The sequence below is a fragment of the Myotis brandtii genome, unplaced genomic scaffold, assembly GCF_000412655.1.
Source record: "Myotis brandtii unplaced genomic scaffold, ASM41265v1 scaffold119, whole genome shotgun sequence".
NCBI classification, from domain to species: Eukaryota; Metazoa; Chordata; class Mammalia; order Chiroptera; family Vespertilionidae; genus Myotis; species Myotis brandtii.
Genome location: NW_005354132.1, coordinates 1,418,598 through 1,437,958, shown reverse-complemented (window position 1 = coordinate 1,437,958; position 19,361 = coordinate 1,418,598). Strand labels below are relative to the sequence as shown.

The 19,361-nt window shown below is 36.8% G+C and overlaps 1 protein-coding gene across 1 annotated transcript in view; it reads right to left on the bottom strand.

Annotated features, from left to right (window-relative positions):
- SYT14 (synaptotagmin XIV) overlaps nucleotides 1-19,361 on the bottom strand; it is a 119,227-nt gene that overhangs the window by 79,190 nt on the left and 20,676 nt on the right. Inside the window, exon 2 of the mRNA XM_005858508.2 lies at nucleotides 3,255-3,419. Within this exon, the coding sequence (XP_005858570.1) occupies nucleotides 3,255-3,366 (112 nt within the window). The 5' untranslated portion in view covers nucleotides 3,367-3,419. The remainder of the gene's footprint in view (nucleotides 1-3,254; nucleotides 3,420-19,361) is intronic.

Here is a 19,361-nt window from a genome sequence, read left to right as displayed (position 1 = left end):
TAATTTCAAAAATCAAGAGAAATTTTATCACTCACACCCACAGTAGGAGACCTCACCTTTTCCTGGTATTATCTTAGAGTATTTTTCATCTTTACTCTTTGCTTTTCCTTTCTTGGCAGAAACGGCTTCACTTTTCTTTGCTTTTACGTCTCCTTTCCCTTTGTAGCATTTTGTTGCATGTATATGTTCTTTGATTTTTCCATGTAATTTACCTTTAAAGCTAGTTGATGGTGCTAGGTGTCTGTCTTCTTTCATAATGGATTTCCGTATCACATGTCTATCGCTCGCCAAAATATCTTTTGGAGAGTTCTCATTTCCTGAACACTCATTTCCTTTCAACCCTTTACTTTTAATATGGTTTTCAGCTTTCTCTAAATGTTTTTCTCTCTTTTCTTGATACCTTACCTCCTTTAAATCGTTCTTACCATTACTAGAAATTCCTAACCCAGTATTTCTATACCTGTCTGTAGGTCCAAGTTCTTGGCAAAGAGATCCAGTCCTTGCATTCTGCTCAACAACTGATATCCCACCATCACTCACATGGCCTTCCACAGAATTACCAGCATTATTGGTTTCTTGACATTTTGATAGCGTCTGTTGCCTATCATTAATATGTTTAAACGGTCTTTCTTCATTTGTTCCTTGATCTTGCCTTTGTGAAACTGAAGTCGTATAACAATTCCTTTGATTTACTGTGGGCTCTACACTGGATGGTGTTGCCTGACAATCGGTGTTTCTGGAGACTTCTGGTGACATGGCATCTTCTTGTTTAGAAGTATCCACAGCTTCTGCTGCTGAAGCGCTTTCCTCTTCTGGGTGAAAGCCATTCATCATGCTTGTCACCTGCTCAGTCACTGCGTCGCTCAAAGCATAGCTGGCCTCCCCGACAACCGTGGCCAGGTCGTCCACAGCGTTACTGATTGTGTCCACCAGGGAGGACACGGAGGGCAGGCTCCGCTGCAGTTTTCTGAAAAACGCCATCTTCTATCTCCTTGTCCCTACGCGGTGCAATAATGAAATTTTCTCTTCTCAAAATATCAACCACTTGGAATTTGAATTTAACATTTGCTTAAATGTTGCCATTTCTGAGCTCGATATTAGTATTTCGCATGGTGGTTTTTTAAATCGTTCTGTAAATGCATTATGCATTGGAAGAAGCATGTCGAAGCAAAGACTCTTCCAGAAAAAAAGAAAAATCAAACCACTTTCTTTAAATATAATGATATTTTTCCCACTCCAAAGCTATCATAACAGCAGCAAGACAATTATTTTCCCCTCAAATACTATTGGTTTTTTAATTCTATACCTGTAAGAAGAAGTATAAAAAGGATTTTTACTATATTACTTTTTGTTAATTTATTAATAGTCTATGCAGAGGAACTATCCTATCTTATTAGCAAACTACCAATATCACTTCAAATTAAGAAAAATAGTAAGGGGAAAATATGTAAGCAATTGTGTGCAGAGGTCAGAACAGGGGAGGGCAGGGGGTGAACATTTTCTCAGTAGCTATGACAGGCAAAGCATTGGGATTTACAAATTTTACCTTATTTAATCTTACAATAACTCTAGGAGGTAAACACTATTATTCCTATTTAATAAGTGAAAGAAAAACAAGGCTCAGAAAAATTAAGATCCCTGAGAACTTTCCAATGGATCCTCAAGGTCAAAACTATTTTTATAACAACAGTAAGGAGATATTTAACCTCTCACTTTTATTTGCTCACAAAAGAACACTGGAGTCTTCAGCGACTACATGACAGACTGAATGCAGAAGCAGATGTGAGAACCCAGCTGTCCCTTTCTTCTATGCCAGTCATTAGCGATGTTCCAAAAATGTAAAACAATGTCACTCTTCTCACCAAATTTTTTGTTTTAGTAAGTATAATTTTTAATTAAAATGTTATTTATATTAACATGTCATAGGCTTATTGTTGTCTTAATAAATTGATAAAAATATTTTAAACTCGCCGAAACCGGTTTGGCTCAGTGGATAGAGTGTCGGCCTTCGGACTGAAGGGCCCCAGGTTCGATTCCGGTCAAGGGCATGTACCGGGGTCTCTCTATCCCTCTCCCTTCTTCTCTGTAAAAAATCAATAAAATATATTAAAAAAAATAATAATAATATTTTAAACTCTCCTCAGCTTTAACTTCTAATATGATGCATATCAATAGATACAACTCATATAAACAAAAGCTCTTTGGGGTCCTCAATAATTTTTAAGAATATAAAGGGGTCATTGGACCAAATGCTGATCCAGAGAATGACTGGAGGCCTCCCAGCGATAGCTTTCGCCAGATCATTCTATACAAATGATCAAAATGCAGGGCTGAATTATGAGAAACAAATCAAAACCACATAAAGTACTGTAGCTTCCTAATGCAAGTGACAGATGTAATTCAATAGCAGATAGATTTTTACACACAATGAGGCTATCACTTTTGAAGTTACCAGAAGAGAAAAACATCTCTCCAATGCATGCAATAGACAAGGAAAGCAAAGTTTCTCTGCGGTAGCACCTCGAAATTCTTCCACACTAACGCCCTGCCCTGATAATGGTTCACGTGCTCCTGCTGTCATTTATACCACCCAGTCTTCGGAAATAGCAAGTAAGGGGCTCAATAACATTTAAAAATAACTTCAAGGAAAATGTTTCCATAAGAGAAAGAACAATATTACAGCCCTCCCTCGTCTTTCCTAGCATTGAGTAACAGTAAGAGATACAATGCCTATGTTGCCAAGGAAGGGAAAGGAACACTAATTTTTCTAACCAGATTTTTATACACCAAGTTACTAAAGAAAACCTTCTCCAAGCAATCCAATTATCTATCAGCTGGGCATCCAACAGCAGGTAAAGGAAAGAGTGAATACTTCCAAAAGCTTTCTAGGGACGTGGGGGAAAAGCTAATTCACGAGTTATTTGGGTAAGAGATTTAAGCCAGACCAAGCAACAAAATTCTCCTTTCTTCCTCAAGCATATCTATTAATTTTACAGTCTCAAAAGTACATCTTTTATCTTAAAAATCAGTTATTTTGTAGTTGCAATTCATCTTTATGCAATATATAAGCAATTTGTGGACAACAGAAAGATTACTGAACCTAATTTACTTAATAGATCTTTTATTCTCACAGAATAGTGGTTCAAATGATAATTTATAGTACGTCAAAACCGAACTCTTTATTATGTATTTTAAAAAATAATAGGATAGTACAGATAGAAAGAACAAACAAGAGAAGCAGTGACGATACTTACAAATTTTATCTTGTGAATTCTTCCTTGTGCTGTATCCTGGACCAAGATCTGGAAACCCGCCAACATTTTCAAAACAGAACTTCTTATTAATATAGAGAAAAAGGAGCAGCATCAAGATAATAAACACCCCAACCGCTGACAAAAATCCAACCGCCTCTGGAGAGACTAGAGAGAGAAAAGTCACAGCTGTCAGCATTCACTCCTCTTTAACCACAAATAAGGAAACCCCCATAGAAATGTCAGATTACTGTCTTTTTAAAATTATATTTTAAACTGTCATAGTTCACAAGAGTTTAGTTTATAAGAAAGACAAACCGCACAGTTTAACAAGTTATTCGATTCACTCAAGAAAATGTATTCAACTCTTCTAAAAGTTTCCCTATAAATTACGTTAGGACAATCTTAAAAGACAAGTCTTCAAACTTGGCGGTTTTACATTTAGTTCATTGAAGAGTATTACAAAAATTTTAACACAAGAATTACAAAAACTATTTCCCATGCACGAGTATATTACTTAATCAAATTTGTGAGAATGTATATCATTACTCATATCTCTAAAAGCTTCAAAGGCCCTTTTTTATTAAATAAACTCTGGACTTAACCTGACATTCAAAGCCCCAGCCTCTCTTTTCAATATTTTACTCCAATCAAATGGTCCCACTCATTGTCTCAGAATCAGGTGCATGCATTACTATACACCTTGTTGTTGCTCTCTCTCTTCCCGTTGCTGCAATGAGCCAGTCTCCTCCCTACCATCTCCCCCTCTACCATGTCCCACTCATCCATTCAACCAACCAATATTTTTGGAGCAGCAGCCATACACCAAGCATTATCATATACACAGTTTCTGTCTTCCATGAACAGTCTGATGAAAGCAGTTAGAACATGGCATAATAAAGGCTATGACTTGGGGGAGGGGGGAGAGGTAGGGACTATGAGACCCATAGAAACACTTGATCCAGAGCTGAAAAATCAAGGAAGCTTTTCTGAACGTTACCACCTCTATGATTATATTTTAAGAATTAGTAAGAAGTAGCTGAGTTAACACTATTCCAGGCAAAAGAAACGGCATGTGCAAAGGTGCAGAGACGGGAGATCATCATATATTCTAGAAAATCAGTAAAACTTTGTTATGATGAACCGCCAGATTCTCAAGAAGATCTGATCTCAAAAGGACACATGAAATCATCTTGGAGACTTTGTAGCATGAAAACAGACAAAATCTCCAACTTCTCCAATCCTCAGCAACCCCTCTTTCCTTTCAACATCTGCCTTATTTGTCACTTCACCAATCATTTGGAGTTAACAGGAACTAAATTTTTGTATCCCCAGTGCCTTAAATATAACACTCAAGTATCAACTGAGAATAAATCCTAAGCCTCAAATACCCTCTTCCAGCCTACAACCTGTTTTCTTCCTCCACTGCTCAAGTAGCAGCTAAAATGTCATCTCCTCCAAGATTCTTAATCGGAAGAGCCTTGACCATTAGCATCCAACTCACTTGTTTAAAGTGAAGTCACCAACTAGCCAGTGATGAGTGCTCTAATCTCCTAGATTTTCATTCCTTGAGAAAGCCAGACATCCAGGTGTAGAACCGATATGACACTGCACCTGTTCACAGCGGGGTCAACGGTGTTGTGACAGAGGGTGGAGCAGAGAGTGGTACTGTCAGGGAGGCACTGAGAGTGAGTGGAGGAGGGGACAGGAACGGGGGGAAGTGCTCTATGAATATCAGGCTGATGCTGAGGAACAGCTCTTGCTACTAGAACCAAGAAGACAGCTCTGTCCTGCCCCTCTCGCTTTCAGGCTGAAGAATAGACAGGAAAGAAAATAATATTTTAATAGAAAGATCTAAGCTACATGACAAAAGCAGTGGTATGCACCAAGCCGAAAGGTTGAGATAATAATGGAAACAGAAGAATCAGCAGCAGGATTTCTAAAAGCCAGGAAGGTCAGAAGCAAGACAGAGTCTGGTATGAAAGGGCAAAATGCTTACTATAGTTTATGAAGAAGCAAAACGCGCAGTATCCTTATATTCACTATTACACCGTAAACAGCAAATATGTATAGGCGCTCCCCTCTCCCCCAGGCCCAAAACTCACTCAGAAATTTGATGCCTTAAGTGAACACACAGGGTTAGATAATATGTAGTCTGAAAACTTCCCATTTCTTAGAAAACTAAATGAGAGAGGGAACATAGCTCATTTCACTTAAGAAAGCTATTGCTAACAAAAATAGCAATAAACACATACAGCATGCACTGTTGTAAACACTTTTACTAGTACATATATTAACTCTCTTCATCTTCATAATTATGCTATTATTATTCCCACTATAAATTGTGATACAAAGATATAAACAATGTGCCCAACCAGTAAGTGGAAGAGTCAGTATTCAAACCCTTAGCAATAAACACATACAGCATGCACTGTTGTAAACACGTTACTAGTGCATATATTAACTCTTTTCATTTTCACAATTATGCTATTATTATTCCCACATAAATTGTGATACAAAGATATAAACAATGTGCCCAGCCAGTAAGTGGAAGAGTCAGTATTCAAACCCCTGTCTGGCCTCAGAGTCTGTTTTCAACTATTTCTCATCCTGCTTGCCCTGTTTTCCTTCTCTCCTTCCCTTCTTGCCTCAATCCTTCTTTCTGTGTTCCTCTTTCATATCCCTCCTTCCCATATTTACATTTAACCTCGGGGGAAAGATCAACTATAAACAAGTATGACAGGGGAAGTACCAGACGTATGAATATAAAGTATTACTGGAACACAAAGAAGAACTACTACTTGGGGAAGTAACAAACACTTCAGAAAGGAAATGACACTCGAGCAGGGCATGAAAAATTAACAGAGTGCTATTAAACAGTAAAAGGGCAGATGAAAGAGCGTGGTCAGAGCCACGGAGACGATGTGCGCACATTCTCTAAGCACTAATGGGGCGCCGTCATGGCTCTCTTGGCTACCTCTGTATTCTCAAAGCACCTAGCACACTGCCATGTAGCTGACATTAAATAAACAATTGCAAGTGAATGAATGTTTGTTCAGGAGAGATGAAAATATACCGGCCGAGCTGTGACTGCAGATGAAAGCAAGGTCTGAAACGTCCAAGAACCTTCAATATCATCCTAAATCTTTTATACTTGTTGAACTGTTTTCCTTGAAACAATTAGAAAACTGAAATGCAGTAGAAAGTGAATGGTAGCAAAATATGAGGTTTGGGGGTTTTTTTATGTTTTTTTTTTTGCTTCCCCCCAAAAAAAATTGGGAGAGAGAAAGATAAAATATAAGTCCTTACATCAAGTGGTAGCTTCAATATCATCCTAAATCTTTTATACTTGTTGAACTCTTTTTGCTTAAAACAATTAGAAAACTGAAATGCAGTAGAAAGCAAATGGTAGCAAAATATGAGGTTTTGGTGTGTTTTGTTGTTGTTGTTTTTGCTTCCCCCCCAAAAAAAATTGGGAGAGAGAGAGATAAAATATTGAGTCCTTACATCAGTGACACAGAGAAGTGAATCCCAGTCTTTGTTCCAGGAAACGGGTAATAACTCAACGCAGAGAGTGTGGGTGAAGGGAAGGTTAGGATAATTCTAACGTTTCCAGCTTAAGTGAATGGTAACATTATTAACCAAATGAAAAAACATAAGGAAGGCATGTGGTTTAGGGAATGGGGCTAAAGAGGGACGTAGGAGAGACAAGGACAATGAATTCAGTGCTTGACACGTTACGTGAGAAAGGTCAGCAGAATGTTTCCGTGTGGATGCCTGGGAAAGAGGGAAATAGCCTAGTGCTCTGGGAGGCCCAGGTCACGTAGAAACCATGTGGGAGTGTTCCCTTTGCCCATCCTAGTCCATGTGAAGGACTCCACTGACTCAATACAGCCCAAGTGGCACACGCCAGGTAACAGGCTTTATTAATGGTAAATCTCTTACTTTATACATTTTTAGATAAATATATATGGTGACACTGGACAAATTAACACAAAATCTTTCCCCACTAGGAAAAGGAGAAAGATGTCTAATGTAAATATACTACTCACACAACTCCCATTTTATCCATTGTCTGACCAAAATGTCCATTTTCTACATTCACTGAAAAAATTTTATACACTCAAAATTTTTAAATGATATGGTTGCAGATAAGAAATAAATAACATATTTTCTAACAGAAAGTATTAAAAAGCTTCAGACTTCTCTTTTCATCCTTATCTCAGGATTAGAATAATATTTATTTCAAATGACATGATGCCAGAAGTTGGCCAGTTACAGTTCTAAGTGTGAAAACATTGGATAAATGCCACTTGTACATCAAACTGCAATAGAAATACACTAAAGTTAAACTAAAGACATGAATGCTATTACCCTATCAAAAAATTGAAATTTACTAATTCAGATCTCAATAATATAAAATATATTTTCACCCAGAATAAGAGGGAAATTTGCCGCCAAAATTTTATTTCTATTATGAATCTGCTTATGCAGCATAAACATTTCTAAGATTCTGGTTAATCTACCTACACATAAACCTACTTTTTTCAAACATTCTAGATCATCCACTGCAAACAAGTAAATTATATTTTAAGATGCACACATAATACCTCTTAAGGAGGATCTCCAAAAATCTCTACCGGCACACAGCCACAACCAAGTGTATAGATATGGGCATTGAAGCTCAGAAAAAAATATAATTTTTGAGTTCTTAAAATTATTTTTCAGTGACAGAATCTTGATTTGAATGCAGGCACACTGACTTCTGAACCCTGAACGTTAGCTATTAACCCCTATTGCTTCCTATTTGCCAGGCACTGTTAAACTCTCTTCCAGTTTAAGCTTTAATGCTGAAAACCATTTTATGATAGTTAAGTACCATACATTATCTTAGGCTTTAGATCAGCAAACTGAGGCCCAGAGAGTAGTGAGCTTGTCTAAGGTCACAAATCTAGGAAGTGGTAGAACCTGGATTTGAACCCAGACATTCTGCCTTCAGAGCCCATGGTCCCAAACACCAAGCAACACTGCTTCCTTATCTGCCAACCTGCAATGTAAAAAGGGAAAGCTGTGTGCTCAAAGTGATATGGCTTACTACATATATTCTGAGAACGTATTTTATGGTTTACCTTTTAAATATGTCAAAAGATAGCAAATGATTTCAACTTTCTCAAAATAGCTATATAAGTTATAAAACTGGAATCATAATTTTTATATTCAAGATGCTTTTCAAAATATTCTAAAATTAACTTTAGCACTATGCGTAGAAACTCAATCAATGTCACGTTAATATGTAATATAGCATGTTTGAAAAGTTGATAAAAGTTTAAAAACTAAAAGTATTCTATAGAATAGTAAGCAGATGTTCATTAGTAATGCTCAACAAAAATATAGATAAGGTTTCTGTGAGCTATATGATCCTGAATATGAAGACAATACTGCAAAGTAAGAAAAGTACCAGATATAATAATGTCACCAGAAAATAACAAAAAGTTTAGCTTTTCAAAGGTTAATGATTATTTATGTTCTGTATACTTACTGGCTTTAGTTGTTATCTTTACTATATATTTCCAAATATATATAGATATATACATATATACATATATATGCAGTTATAAAACTGGAATCATAATTTTTATATTCAAGATGCTTTTCAAAATATTCTAAAATTAACTTTAGCACTATGCGTAGAAACTCAATCAATGTCACGTTAATATGTAATATAGCATGTTTGAAAAGTTGATAAAAGTTTAAAAACTAAAAGTATTCTATAGAATAGTAAGCAGATGTTCATTAGTAATGCTCAACAAAAATATAGATAAGGTTTCTGTGAGCTATATGATCCTGAATATGAAGACAATACTGCAAAGTAAGAAAAGTACCAGATATAATAATGTCACCAGAAAATAACAAAAAGTTTAGCTTTTCAAAGGTTAATGATTATTTATGTTCTGTATACTTACTGGCTTTAGTTGTTATCTTTACTATATATTTCCAAATATATATAGATATATACATATATACATATATATGCAAAAGATAAATTTATAAAAATATCATTTTTTTGTCAAAAATTCAAGCTTCAATAAAATTCATTTGGCCATGACAAAGAAAAAAAGAAAATGACAAAATAATAGTCTTACAAAATAAAAGCAAGAGCAAATCCACTCAAAATATTCTAAAATTAATTTTAGCACTATGCTTAGAAACTCAATGTCACGTTAATATGTAATATAGCATGTTTGAAAAGTTGATAAAAGTTTAAAAACTAAAAGTATTCTATAGAATAGTAAGCAGATGTCCATTAGTAATGCTCAACAAAAATACAGATAAGGTTTCTGTGAGCTATATGATCCTGTATATGAAGACAATACTGCAAAGTAAAAGAAAGTACAAGATATAATAATGTCACCAGAAAATAACAAAAAAGTATAGCTTCTCAAAGATGAATGATTATTTATGTTCTGTATACGTACTGGCTTTAGTTGTTATCTTTACTATATATTTCCAAATATATATAGATATATACATATATACATATATATGCAAAAGATAAATTTATAAAAATATCATTTTTTTGTCAAAAATTCAAGCTTCAATAAAATTCATTTGGCCATGACAAAGAAAAAAAGAAAATGACAAAATAATAGTCTTACAAAATAAAAGCAAGAGCAAATCCACTCGACTTGAAAGTATTGCAGAATTCACCTAAATTCTAGTTGGCATTTTATCACAAAAAACATTTTCTAGGAAAGTTTATTTAAAAAAAAATACTAGGATATACATAAAAGTAAGTATAAGGGAAATACTTATCAAGCCAACATATTTTCAATATTAATTTATTTGTATAATACGCTTCTCTCAATAAAACATTTTTATCCAAACAAATCATACATTGTAAAACAAATTTTACAAAACTATTCTGCCCATTATATTTTAAATGCAAATTTAAATAAAAAGTACCTATGCCTCTTATAGTTCTTTAAAAAAGAAGGATAAAAAGAAACAACTTACAATTTGCATTATAAGGTCTGTATTGCTGATTTGTCTTGCTGGGCATGAAACACTAGTCCTCCAACTACATGTCACGGAGGCTTTAATAATTCATTTAATAGATGCAATTCTATCTCTTGAACAAAATGTGAACTATGTAAGAAGTCAGCTTTCATTTAAAAGAAAACAAAACACTTTCCATTTAATAAGCCCTAAATATTTTTTCTAATCAGAAAAATTCCACAATGTGTTTTGCTCAGGTTTGAACAGAAAATAGAGAATTTATCAGTATTTTCACGAAACAATGTAGAAATATAAGATCAATTTAATATGTTTAAACTTCCTTTTGTAACATCTCAGCTACCTGCATAAATAAAATCTCTCTTGCAACCAAAGAACTTATATGCATGCATATTAGCATAACCAATGGACACTGACACTAGGGCGGTGGGGGCTTGCCCGGGGTGGGAATGGTTGGGGGCGGGGACTGTTCAATTGGGGAAAAAGGAGACATATATAAAACTTTAGACAATAAATTTTTTAAAAAGTGTGAATTAATGGGGGAAAAGGCAATTATTCAGAAGTGATATAATTCCTTGCTGAGTAACTTACAGGGACAACAGAGCGGTAGGCACAGATGGCAGTGAGGCCTAGGATCTTAGAAATAAAACTGGCCTCTGGAAAAAGTGACCTGACAACGTTGATAAAATAAATTCTACCCAATTTGTTCGAAATGTCAAACCACATAGAATATTTCTTTTAAGCACCATGTAATAAATTAAAACTTCATTCAATGTCATTATAGCAAAAAAAAAATCCTAAATCAATGTTAAAATTTTTGTTATTCAGTGGTAATATTTTAGATATTAGCCCCTTAGCAGATATATGGTCTGCAAGTATTTTCTCCCCTTATATAGGTTGCCTTTGCACTCTGTTGACTGTTTCCTTTGCTGTGCAGAAGCTTTTTAGTTTAATGCAATCCCACTTGTTTATTTTTGCTTTCATTAGCTTGTTTTTTATGTCATATATATAAAAAAAAATCCTCCCCCAGACCAATGTCAAGCTTCCTCCCTATGTTTTCTTCTAGTAGTTTTACATTTCCATGTCTTACATTTAAGTCTTTAATCCATTTTGAGTTGATTTGTTATATGGTTGTAAAATAAAGGCCCCAGTTCACTTTTCTGTCTGTAGATATCCAGTTCTCCCAACACCATTACTGAAAAGACTGTCCTTCTCTCCCTGGTGTGTTCTTGGCACCCTTGTTGAAGAACAGTTGACTGTAGATACTTGGACTTAGTTCTGGGCTCTCTATTTTTTCCACTGGTATATATCTCGGAAAGAGGAAGATTCTAGAATGAGAAAGAGCAAGGGCAAAGCGAAAGGGTAGGAGAATATTTATAGCAAAAAGGCCCAGAGGCAAGAGATAATGACACAGTAAGGGGATAGAATAAAAGATGTAAAGTGTTGAGAGAAAAAGCTGGATAGCAGGCAAGGACAAAACCATGAAAGTCCTTAGAAAAATGGACTTTGAATTTTATCCTGAAGGCAAAGAGGACTCAATAAAGTATTTTAAACATGGAAGTGCTAAGGTCACTCTGGTAGATATAAGGTTGGGAATGGAGAACTAGACCTCAGGCTGTCTCCTGTATACAAGCTAGTAAAGGTATAAACACATATCCTGGATTAATCTTAAAAATGCTTTTTCTGTACTTGCTTCATTGATGCTTCTATTTCCAACAATAGAAACCTTCCAATCCATGACATCCTATCACAATCACCTAACAACACATAAATGACTTAGTGATTTTGTGAACATATTTAAAAAGTTGTGGATATTTTTTAAGAAAACGTGGCAGTTATATGAGAAAATATTAGTCCAAGTTATCAAAATACCGACGTTCAATTCTCTAGAAAAACACGTGAAACCACGAAGCAACCTTTATGTTTCAGAAAAATATGTCAAGATAACTTATTAATTGCCTTCCATGAAAGAATAACTAATTATTTAGACAAGGAAAACATATGATGTCTAACTTCCCAAACAAATCTCACCATTTTCTCTAAAATGAAACTTCAGTTTAGTCAACAAACTTACAGATAGGATCTAGATTCCAGATTAAGATTTGAAAGCCCAAGTAAGTCAGGAGGCTTTATGGCAGCCCTACCACATAAGATCTCTCTGAGACACATACTGGTACAGAACTGGTTTTGGTTTTTTTGCCTGTACCAACCTCGCTGCTCAACCAATATTTGCCTATTGGTGACTAGGTCTAATGCTAAAGAGGCCATTCAAGTCACTCCCTCCCTAGCTGAATATTCTCTTTTTCTGGCCCAGCAACTTGAGTCAGGAAACAGCAAATAGTTGTGTAGGTGACTGGGTGCTGAAATATATACAGATATGAGACAGCATAGGACCCTGGGCCTGGGATCCCCAGGACACTGGATAAAACCCCCACAGAGCTGGAGCCACCCAGCAGCCCCTATCCTGATCCCAAAGAAGTCAGATGGCTAGAAACACTGATAAGTCAGCCACAAGAATGTCATCGCTCCTCTACTTCCTGTTAAAAAAAAAAATTTTATCTCCCTTCTAACTCCCTGCTTCTCCAACCCCCATGTGGAAAATTCCACGCGTGAACCTGCTTGGTCCCCAGCTTATAAGAACAGCCTGCAGAGCCAGCCCCCAAGTCAATTCAGAGGACCCTCCTTTCCTCCGTGCTGTCTCCCTTGTACTCGAGCATAAGCTTAATAAAATCTGTCTGGAAATTTCTCTGGGATTTCCTCTCGATTTCTATCTTGGGGAACCCCAAATCCCCAAACGCCAGTAACGGATAGATGATAGGTAGGTAGATAGAATGAATATACACAAAAGAATGTACAATTACATCTAAAACACAATGCCTCATAACCAGCTTAAAGAAAGTCACTCTATGCACTGCTACCTAATACCTTTACCAATGACCTGGATGAAGGAATTGAGAATATGTTATTAATTTTGTAAAGGGTCCTAGGAACACTAGGTTGAGCATGGTTGCTAATTCATTAAAAGAAAGATGTATACATAAGGGACCTCAATATATTAAAGGAATAATAACATCAAAATAAAACTAAGTTCAATATGGATAATTTCACGTTACTATCCCACCAGGGCCCCAATACTAAGAAAGGTTAATGAAAATGTTGGCTTAGTAGAATGTGTCACAAAAAAATAAAAAATAAATAATGGTATGACAAAAGTCAAGCAGAAATCAGCAGTATAAAGTTTCTGACAGGTGAAAACTAAGCCTTCTATTTCGCTCACAGATTCTTATTAAAGCAGTATGGTCTCCAATTTCAAAATAAAACTGAGAACATTAAAAGACTCAGAGAGAAACAGAAACAAATTCACAAAGCATATGTTAAAAGGCCTAATGAAAAGGGTGAAATTAATTTATACTATAGGAGAAATGACAAAAAGGTATGTATCTAAGGTTTAGTATACACAGAAGCAGTATGGTCTCCAATTTCAAAATAAAACTGAGAAAATTAAAAGACTCAGAGAGAAACAAACAAATTCACAAAGCATATGTTAAAAGGCCTAATGCAAAGGGTGAAATTAATTTATACTATAGGAGAAACGACAAAAAGGTATGTATCTAAGGTTTAGTATACACAACCACATAATATAGAACTCTCAGATTAGAAATATAGAAAATGACCTGTAATGATATCCAAAACATTAGTTACAGAAATACTGTGGGGATTAAGAATGGAAACAGGCTATCAAGAAAGGCTGTAAGAGGATAAAGTTTGGAGGACTGAATTAACAATTTGCTTGAGAGAAAGACTAAGAGGTTCTATTTAAACAAGTCCCAAATGGCTAAAGTTACTGTCATAAAAATGTTTAGAAAGTTCATATTCATAAAGGAATTTTGAGAATTTTCAAATCAGCAAATAAATTAATGGTAATCATTATAATTGCATAAAAACACTAAAGTACATGTAGTAATTCAGAAGGGTTTTTTTATTAATTAAACAATGGATTTGGAGATTTCACAATAAGAAATCAAAAGAAACAAAAAGCAAATAAAAAAAAACATGTCAATGAAACTGTCTATAAAGGAAAAAAGCATTAACAACATAAACTGATACTTGTAAGAATTTGGCAATCTCTATATATAAACGGCTAAAGTGACCAACTGTTGTCAGTCCAACTGGCCGGTACATATGACACACAACATTGACTCGTGCATGTCTCGCTGGCGCCAATCACACGTGACTGACGGACCGGTACATGTGACGGGCACTGGCAATTTAAAAATAAACGTTTACTGCACAAATCTTTCTTGTAATTAATTTCCTTTCAATGTGCACACGTCCATGCACCGGGCCACTAGTATTTAATAACTTGTAGAGGGAAAGTGGTTTGGATGCCATGGTAAAACAGAAATAGGGTAGAGATACAATATCATCCCCTTTATAAAAACTTTTCGAATACTATTAAGCTTAATTTTTGTTTTGCAATTTGGAATAAGTGCTGCTGGGAGCTTGATCTTTTCTCAGTAAAGTTTGTCTTTGCCAGCACGAGCAAGACCTAAAGGCCAGGTCAGTCTATTACAACTCCAACCACTAATTTAAAGAGAGGCTATCAACTCCTCCTGTCTCATACTTCCTTCTTTTTTTAAGCCTTTCCTCCTCTGTTTCCTCTAAATTCAGGTGGGTGGCAGTCAAACCTCTCTAAATCTTTTGAAAATTATTTCCATGTTTTTTGCTCCCTCTGGACACCCAAAGACATATATATCCTTCCACTTAGCCTCAACTTCAAAGCGCTGACACGTTCCTAAAGGAAGAAACATTTCTGAGAACTAGAGTTCTATTAATTTTGATGCTTATTAAAGCGACAAGTCGCTATCTTCTGGTTAAAATAGTGACTGAGGTGAAATATTAATGAAGTTTGGAACATTATCCTTCTAGGTCTTTTAGAGTGAAAAGACCAAAAGATGAAGGGATGGGAGTGTACCACTTAAAGGGTGGGTGTCACTTAACAACAGGAATATGTTCTGAGGAATGTCCTAGGCGAGTTCGTTGTTGTACGAACATCATCGAGTGCACTTACCCAAGCCTAGGCTATGAGCCTGTACAGTGTGTTACATACAAAACAACAGACTAAATCAAGCACAAGAGGAAATGGTGCCATCAAGAGACATAGTAAATACAGGATGTCTAAGTCTGCTACCAGGGCAACATGGCATACTGTGCCATAGCAAACTTTTTTTAAGTAAGAGCTACTCTTACAGAACAATAAAAAGTAGAGTATAGTAAATACACATGTTACAGGGTAATAAAGAAGCTAGGAAAATTCCAGGGCAAGAGGAATAGGGAAACTGAGACAGGAAAGTTAAAACAAGGCCAAACAGTGTGGGCCATTTGCAGCAGGCTTGTAAATAACCAGCCATTATCTTCCCCAGCCGAGGACACAGAGCAAATGGTTAAAAGCCTCCCTCAGGAGAGAATGCAGGAAACCAGGGTGGGGAGGGGAAAGGGGAAAAGGGCAGTTTTATTCCGTAAACAAAGAAGCCAGCAGCCTCAAGGCTTGGCAAGATAACATTGCCAGGTGCTCCTCGTGAATTCTGGGAAAGCCACAACAAAGTAAAAAGGGGCCTTGAGAATGAATCTGTACCAAAAACTTCAGCAGAGGAATTCTGAAACCTGTAGGCAGGAGGATATACATGTAATGCCTCACAGCCCCACCCAACTTGCTCTTCAGATTAGCTGGGAACCCGTCTGCCCTGCGTAAGCCAGATGTATAGATTGGCTTGCCTCACTTCTTTAATAAATTTGCTTGCTTTCATTGCTTTAATAAAATTGGCTTCATCACAATGCAATCCTCTGGAATTTTCTCTTTTAAATTCATTTATATGAAAGACAAGAATTGAGGTTGGGGACAGTGCTCTCCCTCCCACTCCGGGGGCTGTCTGAGAACGCCTCACTGGTGTCTGTGAGAGGTGCCTGTAACACGTGATCCAGAACAGCCATTTATTATCATTATCGAGTATTATATACTGTATATTATTATCTGTGCTACACTTTTCTATGACTAACAGAGCAGATTTGTTGATACCAGCATCACCACAAACACGTGAGTAATGTCTTGCACTACGGCATTAAGGCAGCTACATCACTAGGCAACAGTTATGGAACCACTTATATGTGGTCCCTTGTAGAGCAAAATGTCATTATGTAGTACATTATGTAGCACCATAATAATTCCTTTGAATGTTTCATATGCAAATAGTGTCTAACAGTTAAAAGAAGGGAATCAGAGCCCCTCAAAATCATTGTTAAAAAAAATAGCACTACGGCATTAAGGCAGCTACATCACTAGGCAACAGTTATGGAACCACTTATATGTGGTCCCTTGTAGAGCAAAATGTCATTATGTAGTACATTATGTAGCACCATAATAATTCCTTTGAATGTTTCATATGCAAATAGTGTCTAACAGTTAAAAGAAGGGAATCAGAGCCCCTCAAAATCATTGTTAAAAAAATAGAAATAGCCCTGACAGGTGTGGCTCGTTTGGTTGGAGCGTCATCCCATACATCAGAAGGTGGTGGATTCAATTCCTGGTCAGGGCACATAGCCAAGTTGCAGGTTCAGGTCCCGGTCGGGGCAAATAGGGGAGGCAAACAATCAATGTTTCTCTCCCTCGCTCTCAAATCAACAGAAGCATGACCTTGGGTGAGGATTTAAAAAAAAAAAAAAAAAAAAAGCTTTTACAACTGTCCAAGATAAATTGCTGAGTACTTCCTACGAATCGGGAATGAAAATTTCTAAGACAGAGTAGCCAATTTATAAAAAGTATTATGTTTGCAATATGTCCCAGGCTCTTTGCAAAGAAGAAACTCCAGGTTTCCCCACATACTAACTGAACTGCCCTTCTCTGCCTCCCTTCTCTCTTCACTCGAACTTGCCAATTTGAATCTCTTACCTTTTGGGATCCTGATCAGGTGTGGATTCCTCCAGAAAGCCTTCTCGGACTTGACTGGATGAGTAAGAGACCTTAACTGTATGCCCTCATGGTGCCTTGAACATGCCTCTTTCACAGGACTTATCACAATGGATCAAAACTGCCAGTTACTTATCTGTCTCCTTCATAAGACAGCTCCATGAGGGCAAGCCCTCCCCGTGCATCTCTGGTTTCCTTCCTAACACCTAGCACAGGGCCCAGAATATGCTGATACTTGGTATTGTTTTAGGGATGGGGAATCACTTGTTTCATAAAAAATATCATAATCTGTGCTCAAAAATTTCTTATTCAGGCACTTACAAATCCTAACTGCTGAGAAGGATCATGTAATGGTCTAAAAGGAGCTAGTTGTTTAATTTTTATTGATTGATTGGTTTTAGAGAGGAAGGGAGAGAGGAAGGATGGGAAGAGAGAAGAAGGGAGGGAGTGGGAGAGAGACAAATCGATTTATTGCTCCACTCATGTATGCATTCATTGGTTGATTCAAAAGTCAAAAACTTATCAAGGTCTAGAGGACCTACATGAGAAAATAAATGAATTTAGGCACAGAGGTAATAGTCAGATTCAAGTGGGGAGATAGAGAAACAACTTTTAAAACGTACACTGGAGAAAACTTTTAAAATTGCAGAAATGTTAACAGTATGTGAAATCGGGACATTCATCTTCCTGGTATTAGAGCAGCTAAAATAGTAATTAAAACGTTGCTTGGTGAGCACAAAAATAGTAACCTGTCTGGTGATGCTGTATGAGACATCAAGAATTATTTTAAAACTGGAATTAAAAAGAGGGGGTGTGGGCACAGGATACACAATAGACCGATCGCACAGATTAGAGAGGCCAGAAATAGACACATGCACATGTGGATTCTGATATATGACAACGAGGGCTGGAGAGAAATCATCTTTTCAATAGACTGTGCTGGGGAAATCAGGAAGATGAGGGGAAAATGAATCTACATAGAAATCAACTCCAGGTGTTCAAAAAGTCGTAATGAGGTTTCACTAAACCACGTATTAAAGAATATATTAACAAATTGTAATTAAGTAGTACAGTATTTAAAAGATAGAACAATGAAACAATATAAAAATAATCCACTATACATAGTAAATTGGTATAGGATAAATTTCAAATCTATAGAAAAAATAAAATTTGCTGGCTATTCAATAAATAGTGTTATCATCCTGGGTATAAGGATAACACATGCTATGTTTCTTTTTTTTTTAATATATTTTTATTGATTTCAGGGAGGAAGGAAGAGGGAGAGAGATAGAAACATCAATGATGAGAGAGGATCATTGATTGGCTGCCTCCTGCACGCCCCTCACTGGGGGTCGAGCCCACAACCCAGGCATGTGCCCTGACTGGAAATCGAACCATGACCTCCTGCTTCATAGGTTGATGCTCAACCACTGAGCCACGCTGGCTGGGTACACATGCTGTTTTTAATGTTTCCCAAATGTTTGCTAGTAAATTTATAATCCTTTAATATTCAGGAAAATATGTATTAACTATTTGAACAAATTAAGTCCAATAAATTTTGATTTTAGATAAAATTTATAAACATGAAATGAAATAAAGAATCCATAAGTAGCCCTGACCGGATTGCTTCAGTGGATGGAGCGTTGGCCTGCGGACTGAAGGGTCCCAGGTTTGATTCCAGTCAGGCTTGTACCATTTTGATTTTAGATAAAATTTATAAACATGAAATGAAATAAAGAATCCATAAGTAGCCCTGACCGGATTGCCTCAGTGGATGGAGCGTCGGCCTGCGGACTCAAGGGTCCCAGGTTCGATTCCAGTCAAGGGCTTGTACCTTGGTTGCGGGCACATCCCCAGTGGGGGGTGTGCAGGAGGAGCGCACTGACCACCAAGGGGCAGCCCCTGCATTAAGCATCTGCCCCGTGGTGGTTAGTGTGCATCATAGCAACTGGTAGTTCTGGTTATTCTGCCATAATGGTGGCTTAGGCTTTTATTATATAAACTAGAGGCCCGGTGCACAAAAATTTGTGCACTCGGGGGGCGGGGGGAGGGGGGTCCCCCAGCCAGGCCTGTGCCCTCTCGCAGTCTGGAACCCCTCGGGAGATAATGACCTGCTGGCTTAGGCTTGCTCC